Here is a 20,529-nt window from a genome sequence, read left to right as displayed (position 1 = left end):
ATCATAGTGATTTCAACAGAGAGGTGAAGGAGGCAGTACCTCAGGAAGAGGCCATTCGTCTGTGTAGAAGGGTAAGTATATGTTGTTTTCATTTTCAGCGATGGGCTTCTCGGTCCTGACTCCTAAGACTCGCACGTCCGCCATGTAGGATTCGAAGGTTCCGGAGGGACTTAGCCAGTATTCAGTCACGAACCGACTAGACCGCCAGGCTGTGGCCAGGCCCAGGCCCAAGCCAGCCCCGCTGGGGCCCCGCCCCCGCCGTGGCCCCGCCCCCGTTCGGCCCCGCCCCGGTGGACAGCAGCAGGAAGCGTGCGGGACTCCTCTGACACCGCGATCGCGAAGGTGCGGAGGGGGCGCGGGGTGCAGGCAGGATGCACAGAGCCTCCTACGCGGCAGCCAGTAGCCTCCCGGACCCAGCCCCGGCCCATCCCGGCCATTATGGCCGGTACTCGCCCCTGCCCCAGCCGCTAGAGCGCCGCTCGGGGCTCCGCTGCTCTGGTCTGGGGGGCGGGGCCAGCGGCGCGGCGTCATGCATATGCATGAGCAGCGCGGCGGCGGCTCCATTGTGCCCTCCGAGCGGCGGCGGCGCGATGGCGCGGGCGGCGGCGGCCCGGGGGCGGCGGGCGGCGCCGAGGGCGGGCTGAGCGCATGGAGCGGCGCGGGCAGGGGGCCGCGGCGACGGGCCGGGTCGGGCCGGGCGGAGGTGAGCGGCTGGGTGGCGCGGGACACGGCAGGCAAGCGCGGGCGGTGGGGCGCGCAGGTGCGGCAGGTGCGGTGGCAGGTGCGGCCGGTCCCGGAGCGCCGGACGAGGTTTTGGCTTAGCTCGGCTCTGCCGCCCACCTTCGGGTACCTGTCCCCTGCGCCGCGCTGTCGGGATCACTCTCCCCTCCGCGGAGGCTTTGTTGGGGCTGGTCCACGGTGCAAGTGGCCTTTGGGGGCCTCCTGAGCGGAGGAGGCTGATGGGCCCTCACCCCAGCCTGTCGTTCCAGCTCTAGGAGCCGGGCAGGCTCACCTTCACGGAGCGCCCCTCGGATCCCACTTAGCTGCTCAACATCTGGGTGATGGGGGACGGGGGTCGTTGGAAGCCGTTACTGGCCGAGGAAGGTCCGCGCTGCCCCTAGGCTGAGGACGCCGACCTGTCAGTCCCTGTCCGGGTTTTTGACGGGAACACCCTTTTCCAAACTGAAGCTCAAAAGCACGAAGGTGCCCTGCTCTCCCTAAATATTTTGTTCTCCTTGGTACCCTGAACACCACTCCCAGGTGCCCACCGTCGTCCCCCTCCCCCCCAAGGTATCCCATCCCCTCAAGGTGTCCTTTGCCCAGCGCCCAGTTGCCTTTCTTACTCCGTCACCTGCTCTGCTTTCCTCTCCTGTCCTGCCCCCTCCTTCTCAGGCTTCCTTCTTTCAGTAGTTAGAGACGGTCTTTGGTGATGTCTTCAATTCGTTTGTGTTATTGCAGAAAATTTCACAGGGACACAAATAGCACATGTGACCTGATCTAACACCGTGGTCGATGTGGTAGGGTGATCACAGACTCACCACCAGTACCAAGGGCATCCCTTGATACCTGAGAACGGGAACGAGGGAGGGAAGCTTAACCTTACTCACCAGAACTGACCTCAAGGCCCTTGCTGTGCTCCCTGGGGATGGAAGCAGGCTGGGGGTAGAATGAGGATAAGCAGGTAAAGACTTCTGGGAGTCAGGCTCAGCATGCTTAGGGAGCACCCTGATTGCTAGGATTGATCTCTAAGGGCTGATGACAGAGGTGGCCATAGAGCCTAAAGTGGCCCCCAGATCCCCATGTTAAACATTGTAGATTGGAGTCAGGATTGGCTGTCCCTTTGGCCGTTGGGCTATCGGCAGATGCTCACTTTGGAGCCCTTCGTGAAGAGTGGTCCTGCTCGCTGAAGCTAGGAAGTTGCAGCTCACGGCCTGGGACCTCTAGCCTCCGGGGCACTTAACCCGCGCATCCTTTGACTCTAGGGACTCTGCTTCTGCCACACTTCAAACCTGCCATATCCTCCCCCACCCACCCAGCTCAGGGTTTCACTGTTGCCTTGAACTCTTCAGGCTTAACTGATCTTGCTGCAACCTCCTGAGTGGATAAGACTACATACAGGTTTATAGCACCTCACTCTTCCTGGACTGTCATGTCTCTGGAACCTTTTGATCCCAGGTTCTCTCTTTCTTTCTTTCTTTCTTTCTTTCCTTTCTTTCTGTATGTTTGTTTGTTTTGAGACAGGGTTTCTCTGTGTAGCCCTGGCTGTCCTGGACTCACTCTGTAGACCAGTCTGTTCTTGAACTCATAGAGATCCGACTGCCTCTGCACCCAAGTCCTGGGGTTAAAGGTGTGTGCCATCACCAACCGGCTGACCCCACTTTCTTAAGCTGAAGCCTAACCCTGCAACTTTGGAGGCAGTGAGCGCTGTTTCTTGAGCTGTTGAGAAGGGCTGCCTGGAGCAGGAATGCTGGCCGAGACCATTACTAGGTCTTATTCTTAGCTGCTCAGACAAGTAGAGGTGGATGGAGCCAGGAAGGCTGGGGTGTAGCTGCTCTGGGACACCTGGAGAGCCAGTTCTCTGGAGCTCTGTGCTTGAGGGAGGATGTGACCTGACCCCGCAGAAAGTCTTGTACTCCTAGATGGACCTCCAGTCAGAGCAGCTCTGCTAGGGGACCTGGCTTCCAGCTGCAGTTGGCACATTGAGAGTCCAGGCTTCCTCCCCAGTTCTGCCTTAGATACGGGAGGAAGGTCTACACTCAGAGAATGCCTCCCTGTGGTCAGGAGTAGGGTCCACTGGATAGCAGACCCAGGGGCTCCAGGCCTCCCCACCCTGCTGCATGCTTAGGTGTGAATTGAAGAGTCTAGCAGGAAGCCCTCCCAGCGCAGAGAGGCCTGTTCAGGGGGAACTGGAAATGTTTGTGGTCTCTGTCCACAGCAGAGATGCATTGTGGGTGGAATTCCCCCAGCCCGTGTGATGTCAAAGGCTCCTGTGGGTGTCTCCCTACCCAACACCTGCTCTTCTCTCTTCTCTCCAACTCTGTATTTCCTAGATCAGAGGCTTTCACACTGTGGTCAGGTGTGTTAAACATGCAAGGCTCAGGACCCAGCCTGCCCTAATGACCCTGGGTGGGGCCGGCAGCCTGTCTCACCAGCTGACTGGGATGCTCTGGAGTTGGGTGTTGCCTGCCTTAGGTGACTTGAAATGAGACAAGGGCTCACTGCCTGCCTCTCATCCAGCATGGTTCCCTCCCTGTGCTTGGTACAACAGAGTGGCCCTGGCCAACCCAACCAGCTTTGGATTACCAAGGCCTTTTTGAGAAGGGAGAGGTGGTTGCTACTGGTGGGGTAGTTTTGTAATTATGTAATTATTTTTTTAAACCTGCTTTGAAACATAGTCTCACTGTGTAACCTAGGCAGGCCTTGAACCCATGACCCTCTGCCTCCATCTCCCAGTTGCTTTGATTTCATGTAGGCACCACCACATTAAGCTAGTCTATAACACATCATCTAGTCGAGACTGGCCTTGAACTCCTGATCCTCATGCCTCTCTTCCCAGTGTTGGGTTATAGGCATGGGCCACCATAACCTGGTTTGGCTAAAAGTTTTATTGTGAGATGACTGTAGCTATAGTCAGTTGTAAAAAAAAAAAAAAAAAAAAAAAAAAAAAAAAAATAGCATAGAGAGAGTCCTTGTATCTCTACCCAGTTCCCTCCAAATTGTAACATTTTGTAAAACTGTAGTACAACATCACTCTGGAACAGCACATTGCTACAGTTGGGAGGAGCCTTCCTATGTGGATTTATAGTCACACCCATCTGCTAAAGTTATAGACATGGAAAGATCATCCTCCCCACCCTTCATTTAACCCTGGCCACTGTTAACTTTTTCACAATTTTCCCACTTTGGCAGGTGAAGGAATCATACAGTAGAGCACCAGTAATTGGCCTTTTGCATTCAGCACAGTTCCTGGGAGATTCATCTAGCATAGGTTGTAGTCTGTTAGCAGTGCGTTCCTTCATTGAAGGACACCTGGGCTGTTTCAGTCTTTAGCTGTGACAAACAAGCATTCACATACAGGTTTCCCTGTGAACACAAGTTGACATCTCTCTGAGCTACATGCCCCAGAGCAGGGTTGCTAGGTTGTCCAGTGGTAGCTGCAACCTTGGGTTTCTAAGAAATGGTGAGGGTGGGGAAGGGGGGGCTCTGCAGTCAGGATGTAAAGTGAATAAATTCATTAAGGGAGGGAGAAGAAAAAAGAAATGGCCGGACTTCTCTGGAGTAGCTGTGCCATTTATTTCACATTCTCCTGGGCAATGTATGTGAGGTCTAGTTTCTCCTTGCCAGCATTTTGTGATGTCACTTTTCATCTTAGTTGTCCTTCTGGACGCATGAACAAGCTACTGAGCACTTTTTCTTGGGTTAGTTACCATTCATATTCTCTTCCATTTATGTTTTGCTAATTTTCTGTTTGGATTTTGTTTTAATAATAATCTAAGCCAGGTGGTGGTAGCACACGCCTTTAATCCCAGCACTCAGGAAGCAGAGGCAGGTGGATCTTTGTGAGTTTGAGTCTAGCCTGTTCTACAGAGCAAGTTTCAGGACAACTAAGGCTATACAGAAGGACCCTGTCTTAAAAATTCAAATAATAATTTAATAATTTGTTATATATTCTAGACACCATCTCTTTTGGAACAGGTGGCTTGCAAGCATTTCTTCCAGCTTGTATTGCATAATCCTTTTAGCAAATCTTTTGCAGAAAAGTTTTCAATTTTGATAAAGCCAAGCCTATTTGTTTTATGGAGCACACCTTTTGGTGTCAAATCTATGAACTTTTTACCTGGCCTGGGTCCTGTAGAGCTTCTTTTACCTTTCCCAGACTTTTTACAGTTCTGCATTTTACATTTAAACCTAGGACCTAGTTAATTTTGATATATGGTGTGAATTGATTGTTGTTGAAGTGCTAAGATTCAAACCCAGAACATGACAACATGCCAGCCTCTGCCACCAAGCTGGCACACTGTGGCTCCTGTTGCCTAGGCAGGACTTGGTCTGGGAAAGGCCAGAATGAAGTCTAGTCGCCCCTGAGGTTAAAGAGCAGAATGCTGTGGGTGGAGCTTCTTTGCCCCTGGTCATTCTCTTCCCTTCTCGTCTGGTGGTGGGCGTGGGGACCCCTGGAAGCCTCAGGCTGCCCAGGCAGGACCAAGGCACAGTCCCCACACAGTCCCCTTTTCTCACTGTTCTCTCACCTGTTCTGGGCTTTGTGCCTTGCAGAGCCTCCAGGTCTGTGCTGAGCTCTGAAGACTAAGTCCCAGAGCTGAGCATGTGCTGGGGTGTCCCTTGCTCCCCAAGACAAGAGGCTTGTGGGTGCTGAGTGGCCAGATAGAAATCACCAGATTTTAGCATGTTTCAAAAGACACCTGTGGCAGTCACATAGCCTCTATGAGGCAGAGGGGTTCAGCAAGGAGTACACAGGCCTTTCCCTAAGGGTTCCCTGAGAGGGGCCCAACACATGGCGTGTGTGCTCCCCTGGTAAGACCAAGCAGAGGTGGGCATGAGGGTAGTTCAGGGTATGTTAGGACCTGAGTAAATGAGGCTCTGAGAAGGGCAGCAGCCCAGGCCTGGGGGTTGTCTGAGCCTGTTTTAGGAAGGAGCTTGCCCTTGGCGGTGTGGGAGACACGGCTTTGGAAGCAGCCTGGAGTTGTGGCTACTAGCGCAATGAGCAGTGGGCATCAGCCACTGGTCCTACCTGCCAGAGCCTCCTCTGTCCACCAGCCATTGCTGCAGTTGGCCCCATCTTGTAGCTGTGGCTTAGCACGCTCTCACCCTCACTGAAAAACAGCAGGCCTGAAAATCAGGGGCCTTTGTGTCTTTGGAAACCCACACACACCTGTTGTGTTGTGTATGTCACTGCCCTGTTGGGAACTGACAAGTGTCACCGACAGGTCTCTGGAGGGCAGGACCGCTCCCTTGACCCTGTACTCATGCCCGTATATGTCTGAGACACGCACACACACATGCCTGCTCCCTCAAGTTACCTGGGTCAGTTTGAAGGGTCTGTGGCCTGAAGCCCTCATCTACCCTCTTGGTAGGAAAGAGCTGCCAGCCAGGGGCTGGGTTGGTGCCTGTGTCCTGCTTCCGCTGTGTCAGTGCAGCCTCCCCAAGGCCACGCTGGTGGATGGACTGCTGCTCCACATCTGCTTCCTGACCTTCCCAGCCTCCGCCTCAAAGAACACTTCGGCTCTGCTCCTTCTCAGGTCTCTGGGCTTCCCAGGGTGGGTACTACCCCCACTGGCCCTCTGTCTTCCACCCAGGACCTGCTGAGGGGTTCTTGGTTTTATATGGATGTGGTATGGGAAAGAGTCTGTGGAGAGTGTTTGAAATCAGAGAACCCTTTTCCACGGTTGGTCCAAAGGCTTAAGATAGCAACCCTTGTAAGAGTTGCTTCCCACTGCATTCTGGTTGACCTCTGCCCTGGCCTTGTCCAGGGCACTACGGGCTCCTGCTGCATCTAAGCTCCTGTCCGCTCCCTCCTGTCTAGCAGCCGGAGCAGCAACTCCGGATAAGTTACAGCGCTTTGGGCCTGTAGGCTACTGCATCACCAATGAACCCCATGAACCCCATGAAACCTGCCCTGCCCCCTGCGCCACACGGGTGAGTACGGGCTTCTGCGGCCTGCCTCTTCTAGCAAGCCCTGGGCCCTCCGACCTGCCTTAGCAGCTGTTCTCTCTGTAGTGATGGTTCATTTGCGTATGAGTCTGTGCCTTGGCAACAAAGTGCCACTCAGCCAGCCGGGTCACTGTCCGTGGTCACTACCGTGTGGGGAGTTGGCAACGCAACACAGAGCCAGGTGAGTGTGCACTGGGCCATCCTCCCGGAGCCCTCAGGATCCAGAGCCTTAGGTGCCTCTACCATCTTAGGGTTCCAAGAACAAGGGACCAAGGCAACTGGCTGGAGCACAAGGATGGGGCTTCCTGAGGGCCTCAAGTCAGTCACTAGTGCCTTTCTTCTGAACTGTCATGGGATGTCTTCCCCTGGCTTCAGAGACCGTCCCAGTCAGAACTGTAGACAGCTGCTCCTACCCCACCCCAGGCGCTCCCTCCTTCCTGGGCTCCTCTTGGCACCTAGCGCTTTGGGGATGTGTCTTGAAGTCCGCGGTTTGTCTGGTTCTCTTTGGTGACTCCCACTTCCTTGTAGGTTTTGGGGAACCCCATGGGCCCTGCAGGAAGTCCCCCTGGTGGCTCCATGATGCCTGGTGTGGCAGGTGGCAGCTCTGCCTTGACCTCCCCACAGTGCCTGGGACAGCAGGCGTTCGCTGAAGGTGGTGCTAGCAAGGGCTACGTACAGCAAGGAGTGTATGGCAGAGGGGCCTACCCTGGGGGATCCAGTTTCACCACTGGGTAAGCAGGGCCCCTCACCTGGCCAGCGGCTTGAAGCCATCTGCCTGGCGGGGGCTGCAAAAGGGTTGGCTGCCTCTGTCTCCAGTAGCTACAGTAGAAGGTCTGTTCAGAAGGAGAGAATGAGCTGGGCGCGGTGGTGCACGCCTGTGACCCCAGTGCTCAGAGAGGCAGAGGCAGGCGGAGCTCTCTGAGTTCCAGGCCAGCCTGGTCTACAAAGCGAGTCCAGGACAGCCAGGGCCACACAGAGACACTCTGTTTGGAAAAGAGAAAAAAGGGCTTCCCCGAGTGCTGTGTCCAGGGCAAGCCTTTGTAGAGAGTGAGGTAGTCCTATATCATCACCTGCAGGTATGCAGGGGGCCCTGGAGGCTTGGGCCTCCCCTCACATGCTGCCCGGCCCTCGACTGACTTCACACAGGCGGCAGCTGCAGCTGCCATGGCTGCTGCCGCGGCCACGGCCACGGCCACGGCCACAGCCACTGTGGCTGCCCTGCAGGAGAAGCAGAGCCAGGAGCTAAGCCAATATGGAGCGGTAAGGCCCTGTCAGGTTCCTTCCATGTGGCGGCAAGTATGGGTGGGCTTGGTAGACTTGGCAAGGCAGTGGGTTCTGGGGACAACTGTGGGCGTTGCTGGGATCTCCTGAGGCCAATAATGAAAGAGGGAGCAGGAAGAGGGAGGCCCACGGCTGAGAGAGGGGTCCGGACCATTCCTCCTCTTCTCTTCTCAGATGGGGACTGGGCAGTCTTTTAACAGCCAGTTTCTGCAGCATGGAGGTCCTCGGGGTCCCAGCGTACCTCCTGGCCTGAACCCTTCTGGCATGGGAGGAATGATGGGCCCCTCTGGCCTCTCCTCCATGACCATGAACCCTACCCGGGCAGCAGGCATGACACCCTTATACGCAGGACAGCGGCTGCCTCAGCATGGCTACCCTGGGCCGCCTCAGGCCCAGCCACTGCCCCGACAGGGGGTCAAGAGAGCCTATTCAGAGGTGAGTGCCTTGGTTGCTCAGCCTGGGGTCCTAGCGGATGGTTGCCCTATTCCAGTGCCCTCTGAGTTGTAACAAGGGTGGCTTCTGCAGTGAGAGAGAACAACCCTGCCCGGCAGGATCGTGAAGACCCTTTCTCTCCCCTCTCTCTGCTTCTTCTCAGGTGTACCCTGGGCAGCAGTATCTGCAAGGAGGCCAGTATGCTGCCAGCACTGCCCAGTATGCTCCCGGCCCTGGGCAGCCCCCGGGCTCTGCCTCCTCTTATCCTGGACACAGGCTGTCCCTGCAGCAAAGCATGGGCTCCCTGTCCCTGTCTGCCCCTGGCCCCACGGGACTGCATTACAAGGTAAGACTGGCTCCACGGGCCTGTGCTGGGTGGAGTGCCATAGGACTTAGTGGGGACCTCTAGGCAGGTTGGCCAGGGAAATCTAGTCAGTCCAAGAACGGCTCTCAGGGTGACCGTTCTAGTTCCATGATACATACCTATACATACGGATATACATGGGTATTTGGTGTAGATTGCTGCAAACAGGCTTCCAAGCCAGTCTGACAACCTTTGTGGACTTGTACATTTCAATCCCTCACTCCTCCACCCTGCACCCTGACCACTGTTTAAGAGACAGGCCCTTGCTGGCAGTGCACCTTCTCTGGGTACATGGAGAACGAGCACATCTCACCGGGAGCCTGAGTAGGCAGAAGGACAAGGCTGAGAAGAGGGAATGCAAGAGGAGTGTTGTGTGCAAGTGTCTTTCAGCCCTTCCGGCTTGGAAGGTCATTCCTGTTTCTGTAGTGCTAACTTTCTGCATCATGAGATCAGTAATGTTTCTTACAGATCATGGGGAGCGTAGCTAATGCACAGATCAGCACCCGTGTGTGGCGGAGGGTCTGGGACTGGGCCTAGGGGGTCAGTACGGGGCCGGCTGGAGCCCCAGGCACACACAGTTTTCTCTCCCACAGCCCACAGAGCAGTTCAACGGGCAGGGCGCCAACTTCAACGGGGGCAGCATCAGCTACAGCCAGCCTGGCTTGAGTGGGGTACGGGGCTTGGCAGGGTGGCTGGGCCGGGAGGCTCACAGGGCGGGCATATGGAAAGAGGGCACCACGGCAGGAAGAAGTGTAGGCTCTCTGCCTGGCAGTCCGGGGCTGCCTCCTGCCCACTCGTCTTCTGATGGTTTCCAGGGGTGCTCCGTGAACAGACCACCCTCCCACCCTGCCATTCTGCTTTGACTGTTTATGCTCAACCTCTACAGCCTTCCCGCTCCATCCCTGGTTACCCCAGCTCCCCACTGCCGGGGAATCCCACACCACCCATGACGCCCAGCAGCAATGTTCCCTACATGTCCCCAAGCCAGGAAGTCAAGTCTCCTTTCCTGCCTGACCTCAAGCCAGGCCTCAACTCCTTACAGCCGTCACCCTCTGGTGAGTGTTTATCTTCAGGACAGCAGCCACCTGAGGTTGGCTGGGGTGATTAGGACTCAGTACAAGGAGCTTGGGAGACCAGGGGCAATTTGCTAGGCCCCAGGAAAAGCCCAAGGCCACAGCGTCGTGAAAAGTAGAAGGGTTAAATCAGGCCATCCTGTTTCTCATGGTGGCCCTCTCAAGATCTGTTGGGGGTGGGGACAGCCTGTCCAGAAAAAACATCTATGCACCCAAAAGGAACCCTCGGCAGCCCATCCCTGGGTATGCGCCCTACTTCAGGGGGGACTGCTGCAGAAGAGGCTAGCATCCTGAAGCCTTCAGATGAGCCATAGTGCAATGGCAGGGGGCCCAGCCCGAATATGCTTTCTAGGTTGGAAGCATTCCTTTGACTGTCAGAATGTGATCCAGGTTGTACTGGATGACCAAGGCAGGATCGAACTTGAACTTGCAGACTGTGGGCCCAAGTTCTGAAAAAAACACCAATGGGAGCCCGAGGGCGGGGGTGTCTCAGTCCTCTTGCGAGTTTCTGGCAGGGGTTGGGTTAGGGTTTGGGGGTCTAGGTGCAGAAGTATTTCTTGAGGGGGCGGGATCCCTTGGTAGGGTACCGAACTCAAAGCCAGCACACCTCTGCCCTCAGGAAGTGGCCCGTGTGATGAGCTGCGCCTGACCTTCCCGGTCCGAGATGGGGTGGTTCTGGAGCCCTTTCGCCTGCAGCACAACCTGGCTGTGAGCAACCATGTCTTCCAGCTCCGAGATTCTGTCTATAAGACCCTTATGCTGAGGTGAGCCCTGCTACCATCCTGGCCCAGGGCCCTGCCTGCACAGTGTGGGCTCCTTTCACCCTCTTCCCTGCTAGGCCTGACCTGGAGCTGCAGTTCAAGTGCTACCACCATGAGGACCGGCAGATGAACACCAACTGGCCAGCATCTGTGCAGGTCAGCGTCAACGCCACACCCCTCAGCATCGAGCGTGGAGACAACAAGACCTCGCATAAGCCCCTCTACCTGAAGCACGTGTGCCAGCCAGGTCGCAACACCATCCAGATCACCGTTACCGCCTGCTGCTGCGTGGGTAGCCTGCGGGGCTGTGGGCGGGTCTCCAGGCTTCCGGGTGGGGTCTGCAGGGCTTGGGGCTGGCTGGGACACCATCTCTCCCGTGGATCATCATCTCTCCCGTGGGGTTGGGAGCTCGTGGGCGAGCCTCTTTATCCTTGAAGAACAAGGTGCTGCTTCCTTTTCTACTCTACTCTGTCCTTGCCCTTTGAGAAAAGGGAACCAGGGCTGGAGATGGCTCAGAGCTTGAGAGCATGGCTGCCCTTCCAGAGGTCCTGAGTTCAATCCCAGCAACCACATGGTGGCTCATGACTATCTATAGGGAGAGCTGGTGCCCTGTTCTGGCATGTAGGTGTACATACAGACAGAACAGTGCATACATAATAAATAAATAAGTCTAGGAAGGAAGGAAGGAAGGAAGGAAGGAAGGAAGGAAGGAAGGAAGGAAGGAAGGAAGGAAGGAAGGAAGAGAAAGAAAGAAAGAAAAGAGGGAACTAGTTAAATAGACACTTTTCCAGCTGGATTACATGAAAAGATTTAGTGCTCATGTTAATTATGTCAAAGAAAGCCAGCTGCACAGAAAGCTCATGGAAAATGCTCCCTGCACTGGCCTGGGCCTCACTGCGTTCGGGTGGGCAGGGCCCCGAGTGCACCCTGAGCTTCGGGCATGCCGACTGAGGGGTCTGGAGCCAGGGTGGCTCACAAACCACATCCTGTCAGGAGAGCAGATGTGATAAACAGAGGAGTGTGCCAGGGACTTGAGGTGACTGGGTTTTGACAGGAAAAAGCTAGACAGTGGTCGAACAACAGCAGAGTGCGCTGCGGAGTGCTGAGAGGCGCAGTGTGTGGTGTGGTGAGATGCGAGCTGACGTAGGGCAGGGTGGTAGTGCGGTGGGCGTGCCGCCGCCACTGGTGTGACGGTGCAGCGTGAGACAGGCTGAGAAGGTGTGGGACACGCGCTGACACGGAGTGGCTGGCAGAGCTCATAGCCCCGCCTGAGACTAACAGAAGTGGAAGCCCCCGCCTGTGTGTCAGCACTCAGGGTCTGGCTGCTGGGAAGGTGCTGCCTGGCTTTCTGCCATCTAAACTCTCCCCTCTGCCTGGCAGCCCATGCACTAATGCGTAGGCACAGCTGGTCCCCGGATGATGCGCCGCCTTGGCCAGCCCCTCCTGCGTGTGACACCCCCCCTCTGTTGCAGTCCCACCTCTTCGTGCTGCAGCTGGTGCACCGCCCATCTGTGCGCTCCGTGCTTCAGGGCCTCCTCAAGAAGCGCCTCCTGCCAGCTGAGCACTGCATCACCAAGAGTGAGTGGCCCCTCCTCCTGCGCTGTGCCAGGCCGAGCCCTGCTGTGTGCCCGGGGCCATTTCCTCTCCAGCAGATGGCTCTGCCCCGGGGGCACTGCTTGCCTGCAGGCAGCTCCTCAGAGCCATTGACTGAGCAGTGACTGGTCCCTGGTTAGTGCACCAGTTCACAGCCCCACGGTGCTGGGGCCTTTACTCAAGTCCTTTCCTGTCAATGTCAGTAAAGCGGAACTTCAGTAGCGGCACCATCCCTGGCACCCCTGGGCCCAATGGAGAGGATGGGGTGGAGCAGACGGCTATCAAGGTGTCCCTGAAGTGCCCCATCACCTTCCGCAGGATCCAGCTCCCAGCCCGTGGTCACGACTGTCGCCACATACAGGTGTGTGCTCCCTGCAGACCTGTGTTGACATTTGTTGCCCTTAAAATGTTTGTGGAGAAACCAGAAAACTGACTCAGTATTGAGTGGACTCTAGACTGGAAACTGGGGGAACTGCTTAGCATTAAAAAGAAAGAACACGTGGTCCACTGCCAGCATTTACCCAATTTAGAGAATCTTACAGTGATCTACACCGGTAATCCCAGCCCTCAGGCTGAGGCAGTAGGATCTTCAGTGTGAAGCCAGTTTGGGATACATAGTGAGAATCCCCCTTGAGATAGGGTCTCATGCCTGCCAGGCTGGCCCTAAACTCACTGTAGCTGGGGATGGGCCTGAATTCCTAATCTTTTTGCCTCAACCTCCCAAGTGCTGAGCTGGCAGGCAGACACCACCACACTCAGGTGTTGGAAAAACAGTGTTCTGAGCTGACACCTCGGCCTCATCTTCCCTGGCCGGTGGAACCCCAGTACCTCAGCTGTCAAGACCAGAAAGGCAGACCTACCATGGGAGCCTGGCCTTGTTGCTTCCTGCGTCCCCACAAATTAGTGTTGCTCCTCTGAAACATAATCACAGTCTTTCCTATATATGTATGCGTGTTTGTTTGCCTGTGACATGTAGCCCCGGCTGTCCTGGAGAGCTCATTATGTAGACTAGCCCGGCCTCAAACACAAAGGCCCACCTGCCTCTGCCTCCTGAGTACTGGGATTAAAGTGTGTGCCACCCTCACCTGGCACAACTGCCCTGGGTCAAGAGGTCCCTTGTGGGTACAGCTGCCCGGTCCTTGCTTTGGTCTTAGGGCACAGCAGCAATGGGGAGGGCTGCTTGGGGGATTCCAAACTATTACGCCTATTCTGCAGTAGAAACCTGATACCTAACATATACCAAATGAGTCACTTTCCAGAAGACAGAGCAGCTCTCTCCACTGACCCATGGTGAGGGATGACGTGTCTATCTCTCTGCAGTGCTTTGACCTGGAGTCATACTTGCAGCTCAACTGTGAGCGGGGAACCTGGAGGTGCCCAGTGTGCAAGTGAGTCCGTCTTGTTCCTGATGAGGGGAGAAGTGCCACTTCCTCAGAGGGTGAAACATGAAATAGCATCAGAAGTGTTCCCTAGCACAGACCGGAGTAGCGCGTCTCAGGCCCGAGACCTCCGACCAGGTGGCCTGCATAGCATCCCCTTGCACTGGACCAGCAAGAGCAGTTTATCCAGGGTCACCTCGTGTAGGCTCACCTGATGCATGCCATGCACAGTTGCTGCACATACAGGGGCCCCTGACAGAATCACCTCACACAGGCAGTCAAGCTGGAGAAGTGATAGGGACTGCACCCGACTGGGCTAGGCCTCCTCACCAGTCTCCTTTGCTTTCTGCAGCAAGACAGCCTTGCTGGAGGGCCTGGAGGTGGACCAGTATATGCTGGGCATCCTGATCTACATTCAGAAGTAAGTGTCTTCTTCCTGCCACCCCCGATCTGTGGCCACCAGAGGGCAGACCGGGAGTAAGTGCAGTCTGTGGGGCCTCTTCCCATGGCGAAGCAGCTCCCCCCAGGCCAGTGCCCACCGCACGCCTGTTAAAAACCCTGAAGTGTTTGAACAGAAGGTCTGCTGGGCAACTTCCTGACAGCTGAGTGGAGCAGCGAGTGCTGGGTGAGTGGCAAGTGACCGGTACCCACCTGTCCCTGCTTAGTTCAGACTATGAGGAGATCACCATCGACCCCACATGCAGCTGGAAGCCGGTGCCCGTGAAGCCTGACCTGCACATCAAGGAGGAGCCGGATGGGCCAGTGCTGAAGCGCTGCCGCACCGTGAGCCCTGCCCACGTGCTCATGCCCAGTGTGATGGAGATGATCGCTGCCCTGGGCCCCGGCGCTGCCCCCTTTGCCCCTTTGCAGCCCCCTTCGGCCCCTGCCCCCAGCGACTACCCCAGCCAGGGTGAGTATAGCACACCCAGGCCTGATCCTCAGATGACTCTGGGCAAATGACTCACCCTCTCCGGATCAGCCTCCTTGCCTATGGCAGTGCCGCCGCCACACACTCACAAGTACCATGCTGAGGATGCCTGCCCTTCATATCTCATCTGGCATGGTGGGGAAGTCCCATGAGGCCATGACGATAGGAGACAGGGTAGCGAGGCCCCACCCTTCTTGGTTTGGATTGAGGTTTTACTGAACTACTTCACTCGGGCCCCTCGAGGACCTCCACGTTCCGTCCATCACCTCTGAGGTCTCCCCTCCTCCGACTGCCACAGCCCAGCCCCGACAGTGATGGGAACAAGTGGAGAATTACTGCTAGTGGGGGTGTGTCCCTCTCATGCCTTAGCCACCTCCCCACCTGGCACTCCTCTGCCTATCTGAGCTTTCTGTCCTGCTTCCTCTTGTAGGTTCCAATTTCCTGGGGCCTGGAACCTTCCCAGAATCCTTCCCATCTGCTACACCCACCACCCCAAACCTTGCTGAGTTCAGCCAGGGGCCACCCCCCATTTCCTACCAGTCTGACATTCCCAGCAGCCTCCTGACTCCAGACAAGTCTGCTCCTTGCCTCCCAGGCCAGGTCAGTGCTGTTCAAAGAAGCCCATGGGTAGGAGTCTCCCCAGAAGTCCTCAAGCTATTTTAACGAGTCCTTTCTCCATGCTCAGATGGCATCAGCAGGCCACCTGGACCCAGCCCACAACCCCGGACCACCAGGAATGCACACCCCTAACCTCGGGCCTGCCCCAGGCTCCCAGCTACACCATCCAAACCCTCCCCCTGCCTCCCGGCAGCCCCTGGGCCAACCAAACACAGGGCCCATCAGCGAACTGGCCTTCAATCCTGCCACGGGCATGATGGGGCCTCCTGGCATGACTGGGGCAGGGGAGGCCTCGGAACCAGCTCTGGATGTGAGTAGCCCGTCCCATGCTGGGGGTGGGAGCCATTGGGGCTGTCTGTGCGTTGGTCCCCGAGTCTACCCACCTCGCTTAATAGAAGGGAAGACAATGAGCCTCCAGGAGAGAATGTCAGATAATGTCACCCGAGGGCAGCCGTCCTCACATGGATACCTGGGAGCTGTTGGCACAGGTACCCCTGTGTGGGCAAAGAGTCACCCACCCTAGAAGCTTTTGGAGCCTAGGTGTGTTAGCACTGTCTTCAAAGTCCAACTTGACCTGGCCATTTGTTGCATCTTTTCAACGCAGGCAGCATGTGAGCACAAGCATGGGAGACAGTTTGTCCACTGTCCTGGTCCATAACAAACCCACTGAAGTTCCACATAAGGAAGATGAGGAGTAGGCCAGAGCAGAAAGCTGAGGGGTGTGGAATTTTACCAACTGCTTTGGCCCCTGGGGATGACACTGGAGATCCGTTCTCGGACCTGTGCGTCTCTGGGGCGCAGCTGGCTCACCTCGGGTTGTATACCCTGACCCCTGAGAAGCGTGTCTTGAGCTGTTCTTGTCCTGTAGCAGCCTTCCACGGGGAGATACAGGCAGCTTCATACAGCCAGGTGGCTTCACGCAGGCACCCAGCATTTGGCAAGAGGAGGAGTTTAGTATCCCACTGGGCCTAGGGCCAGGACAGCATGGCCACTGGACGTGAAGGGTCTGAGAGCACAGCTGCTAATGTGTTTGCTTTGTCCTCAGCTGCTCCCAGAACTGACTAACCCTGATGAACTGCTCTCCTACCTGGGTCCACCCGACCTCCCCACCAACAGCAGTGATGACCTGCTCTCACTCTTTGAGAACAACTGATCCCTGGTGAGGACACACGCAGAAGACATCACCGCAGCCTTCCCTTCTCACCCAGCCCCACGCACACACCCTGAGCCGCGCCTGCCACTGCCAGCCCCCAATGAACCGGAAGCAGCCCTGTGCTCCAAGGGGCCCAGGCCAGTGGTCCTCACAGCCTCCCTCCATCAAGCTCACCGCTACAGAATGGATCTCGTGAGGTGCCCTGCAGGCCTGACAGCCGCGTGTGCATATCCCTAGTCCCAGACTCACGGCCTTGCACTTGTCTCTCCACCCTGCCTGCTCCCACCCAGCCTGCACCTTACCCTTCTGTTTCTGCTCCTCCTCAGAAGAGCTGGCTGGCAAGGCTGGCTCCACACCCTTGGTCTGCAGCTCCAGAGGCCTGAACCCGGCAGCCTCAGAACCATACAGAGCACCAGCCTTTGGGGGCCTGGTGCTCCCTCCCAGCTGAATGTGGTGCGGGGGGGTTCCTCCCCTCCACCCCGAGCTTCAGACCAGGCCGAGGCTGGGGTGGGGGCAATAAAGCACAACTATGTACATAGTGTAGAAATGCTAACAGCTGGGAAAGGGAGGGGATGGCTATTTAAGTCAGCATGCTCCTCTGTGGCCTGGCCTGGGCCTTCCATTGGTGTCTGCCCCTCCCTGGGTGCAGACAGCTCAGAGAGGTTCAGCCCCTCTAGGGGTGGGCTTCAGACTCAGCTCTATGTAAATTCTCCAGTGAGCTGCTCCCCCAAGTTCCTCTTCTCTGTGAAAGTGAAGAATTAGTACAGCTGTGTTTTTTAAACCACCTCCTCTTCACCCTGCGGCCCACACCCAGGTGGGGGAGGCCATTGCATCTGCTGGCAAAGCGCCTGGGTCTGCAAGCAGGGCGCTGGCCTGTGTGTCTCCTGTCTGTGCGATCTATTAAAGGACTCCCTCTTGGTGGGCCTGGATGAGTCCTTTTGTGCTGAGGGGCTGTGGTCTTCCTGTTGTTAGCACCCCAAATTAAAACCTAGATCTTTTCATCCACGGTCACAGTCAGGCTATCCCTGAGCTGAGGTAAATTTCCTTTACCCTGGAATTTTCCAAGTTGGCTCCATTGGCAGAACTATTTTGTAAAGTGTTTGGGCTTGCCCTGGAGACATTTGCTACCATGTCACCTTCCCTGGGTGTGCCCTAGGGCAGGGAGCCAGCTGTCTGTCAAGTGACTGCAGCACAGCCACAGCCCTCAGCAGCACTGGGTCCTGAGGCCCTGCCCAGACAGCCTTCCTGTGCAGCCGGAAAGGTGAGAACCAGGGAGGGGTGAGGGGAATCCTCGGCTAGCTGCCAAAGCCTGTCTTGCAGTACCAGAGGAGGCTGCCCGTCTGGGAGGCTGCAGGGGAGGAGGGAGGAATTGCCTGCAGAGCCCTGGTAGCTCTGAGTATCTCTGACATTTGAGAACGCACCAGTGGCCCTCTCATTGCACTGGAGAGCCTGTTTCCAGCGTCTCTGTCCTCTTGCTAACAGTGGGGGAGGGGACAGAAGTCAGGCACGGGGAATGTGAGGACAGCACAGCAGTCCTGGCTGCAGCCTCCACTGAGGAAGGGGGAGGAAGAGCCGGCCCTCCTTGGACTGGAGCAAACTGTCACGCACACATTTACTCGGCCTGTTGCAAGTCCGGTGTCCCTGGTTCAAAATAGCAACAACACCAGGCATGGTGATACACACCTGTAATTCCCTGTGCTCAGCCAGGATTGCCGCAATTCTGAGCCAGCCTGCTCTACATGCAATGATGGGGACTGAAGAGGGGCAGGGAGGACAATCAAAGGCTGCAGCTGTACAAAGTGGGGTTTCAGCCACCAATTACATGAAGTGATATGGTGTGTCCCCCCCCCCAGGTGTGGTTGAGAGGAAGGGTTTTATTGTAGAAACGAGGGGGAGTACGGCCAGAGGCATGAGTCCAGAGCAGGTAAAGAACACAGAGCATGGCCTGTGGGTTGAACCAGACCATGAGAAGAGAACCAAGAGCCAAGAGAGCACATGACTGGCATGGCAGGGTTGTAGAGGAAGGAGAGGCTGTGGGAAGGGGAGAAGCTTAGGGTAGGGGCCAGGTTAGAAGAGCCAGTATCATGGACTCTATAACAGGTACTTGCAATGTTGAGAGAGCCTGGAGGCCGGCGTGCACTTTGGTACCCTGTTAAGCACCATAATTAGTCATTTGTCCTGAGTTCCGTTTGGACCTGACAAACATCCAGAAAGTGGAGCCTCACAGCATGGATAAGTGATTGAGGACTAGCTGCCAGAGGCTCTGCGCACCACACAGAGAAAAGGTTATAGACAGTGCGAGGGCTCTACGACGCACAAAGCTAGCAGGATTCACACAGGGTTCAGGTACATTCCTGTTAACTACGCAAGGGCGTGGACTCCTTCCCCGTGCAGGCCCAGTAGAGGCTGGGGGCTTCCCACTCCATTGCATCTGCCTTGTCACCAAAACCAGCCAATAGCCTACTTTGAACACTCGGAATTCTTAGGTCCGGGAAGATGGCTCGGCAGTTAAGATCACTGGCCTTTCCCCCAGAGAGCCTGGGTTTGATCCCCAATATTCACATGGCAGCTCACAACCATTTGTAACTCCGGTGCCCTCTTTTTGGCCTCCTCGGGTCTTACATATACATGTGATGTACACACACAAGGTAAGTGGAGGCAAGAGACCAGCCTGGTCCACAAAGTGAGTCCCAGGACAGCCAGGGCTACACAGAGAGGCCCTGTCTCAGTAAGTGGAGCTCTCAAGCCAGTAGGAGCTTTATATCTTATCTAAAGGAACAAGAAGTTAGCCAAACAGCCTGAGAGCACACAAGGAAGGATGGGAAGCTTGGGGCAGAGAAATGGAAGAAATCTGGGTAAGGAAGCTGGAGGGGTGGCTAAGAAGTTAAGTGTGCCTACAGCTCTTGCCAAGGTCCTGAGTTCAGTTCCTAGCACCCACAGTAAGTGGCTCACAATCACCTGTGTTTGTTTGTTTTGTTTTGTTTTTCAGGGACAAGGTTTCTCTTCATAACCCTAGCTACCCTGGAACTCTGTCAACCAGGTGGACTCAAACTGAGAGATCTGCCTGTCTTTGCCTCCCAAGTGCCGGGATTAAAGGCATCTGCCACCATTGCACAGCTACAACCAGGTGCAAAGTCTAACTCCAGGGGGTCCTGCGCCACCTTCTGTCTTTTGTAGGCACTGCACACACACACACACACACACACACACACACACACACACACACACACTACGTTCTTAAAAGTAAGAGTTGGTTCTTTGCCTTTGCCAGAAAATTTAATAAGCCTTTATAAACTAACTAGGAAAACAAGAAGTGAAAGTAAGGAGCTAGGTGTGTAGCTCAGATGCTCCAGGCTCCACCCCTGGCCCCTCAGGCAGGCAGAAAAGAAGGGAGAGGGAGAGTGGAAGAAGGAACAGAAACAGATAAAAACAGTTACGTCAATCAATTAGATAACTTAGATAAAATGGACCAATTGCCAGGTAAAAACACAGATGACTAAGATCAAGCCTACAAGGCAATCCTCAGTAGATATCCAGGAACTTGATGGGCTCAGTCATCAGAAGCCTTCCCTTGAGGAAAAGCCCAGTGTCAGATGTCGAGTTAGATCAGACAAAGAGGGACCCAGAGACTGCAAAGCCTGAAAAGGGGACTGCTCAATGTGCGCTGTAGACCGAGCCCTTCCCTACTGCCACCATTCCCTCCCTGGCACAACCCTCTCTGACCCATAACCACTCTAGGTCGCCTTGGTTCAAAGAAGCCAAGACATCAGTACCATCAGGCGCTTGTTAAAATCATTTTCTGTTTTCTTTTTCCCCAAGTTACCTTTTGTCTCAGAGATTATTGGCCACTTGCACCATGTTTTGTTTTTGTTTTGTTTTAACTGCCATAAAGAACACAGAAGCAGCCAGGCTATAGTGGCACACACCTTTAATCCCAGCGCCTGGGAGGCAGAGCCAGGCACAACTCATCTCTGTGAGTTCAAGGCCAGCCCAGTCTACAAAGAGAGTTCCAAGACAGCCAAAGTTGTTACACAGAGCAACCCTGTCTTAAAACAAAAACAAAGAGCTGGAGAGATGGCTCAGCTGTTAAGAGCACTGGCTCTTTCAAGGGTCCTGAGTTCAATTCCCAGCAGCCACCTGGTAGCTCACCACAATCTATAATGAGATCTGGTGCCCTCTTCTGACATTCATGCATACATGCAGGCAGAATACTATATACATAATAAATCCCAAAACACACACACACACACACACACACACACACACACACACACACACACA

General features: G+C 55.5%; 1 protein-coding gene across 9 annotated transcripts; it reads left to right on the top strand.

Moving 5' to 3' along the window:
• The first annotated feature begins 287 nt into the window (after window positions 1-287).
• Zmiz2 (zinc finger MIZ-type containing 2) lies at window positions 288-17,164 on the top strand. 9 transcript variants are annotated; one of them, XM_055624322.1, is made up of 20 exons: window positions 288-342; window positions 6,090-6,254; window positions 6,539-6,651; window positions 6,733-6,847; window positions 7,195-7,397; window positions 7,743-7,926; window positions 8,122-8,382; window positions 8,543-8,725; window positions 9,337-9,414; window positions 9,630-9,798; window positions 10,436-10,580; window positions 10,655-10,865; window positions 12,050-12,155; window positions 12,374-12,531; window positions 13,491-13,558; window positions 13,902-13,970; window positions 14,215-14,459; window positions 14,908-15,077; window positions 15,163-15,405; window positions 16,141-17,164. In XM_055624322.1, exons 3-20 carry the CDS (start codon window positions 6,602-6,604, stop codon window positions 16,246-16,248), a joined length of 2,766 nt encoding a protein of 921 aa, XP_055480297.1. In that variant the 5' UTR covers window positions 288-342; window positions 6,090-6,254; window positions 6,539-6,601; the 3' UTR covers window positions 16,249-17,164. The 9 variants fall into 9 exon arrangements, with proteins under 9 accessions (XP_055480297.1, XP_055480296.1, XP_055480301.1 ...); XM_055624321.1 differs by lacking the exon at window positions 288-342 and adding an exon at window positions 614-703 and having other exon boundaries at window positions 6,542-6,651; XM_055624326.1 differs by lacking the exon at window positions 288-342 and adding an exon at window positions 614-703 and having other exon boundaries at window positions 7,291-7,397.
• The last annotated feature ends 3,365 nt before the right edge of the window (window positions 17,165-20,529 follow it).

The sequence above is a fragment of the Psammomys obesus genome, unplaced genomic scaffold (assembly GCF_907164565.1).
Source record: "Psammomys obesus unplaced genomic scaffold, mPsaObe1.curated_primary_1811, whole genome shotgun sequence".
Classification (NCBI taxonomy): domain Eukaryota; kingdom Metazoa; phylum Chordata; class Mammalia; order Rodentia; family Muridae; genus Psammomys; species Psammomys obesus.
Note: the sequence above shows the minus strand (reverse complement) of the source record. Positions and strands in the feature narration are given on the sequence as shown.

Coding starts and splice junctions, on each gene's coding strand:
- Zmiz2 (XM_055624322.1), top strand. CDS start 6,602: ATGAACCCCATGAACCCCATGAAACCTGCCCTGCCCCCTGCGCCACAC. Junction 6,848..7,194: donor GCAACGCAACACAGAGCCAG/GTGAGTGTGCAC, acceptor ACTTCCTTGTAG/GTTTTGGGGAACCCCATGGG. Junction 7,927..8,121: donor AGCTAAGCCAATATGGAGCG/GTAAGGCCCTGT, acceptor TTCTCTTCTCAG/ATGGGGACTGGGCAGTCTTT.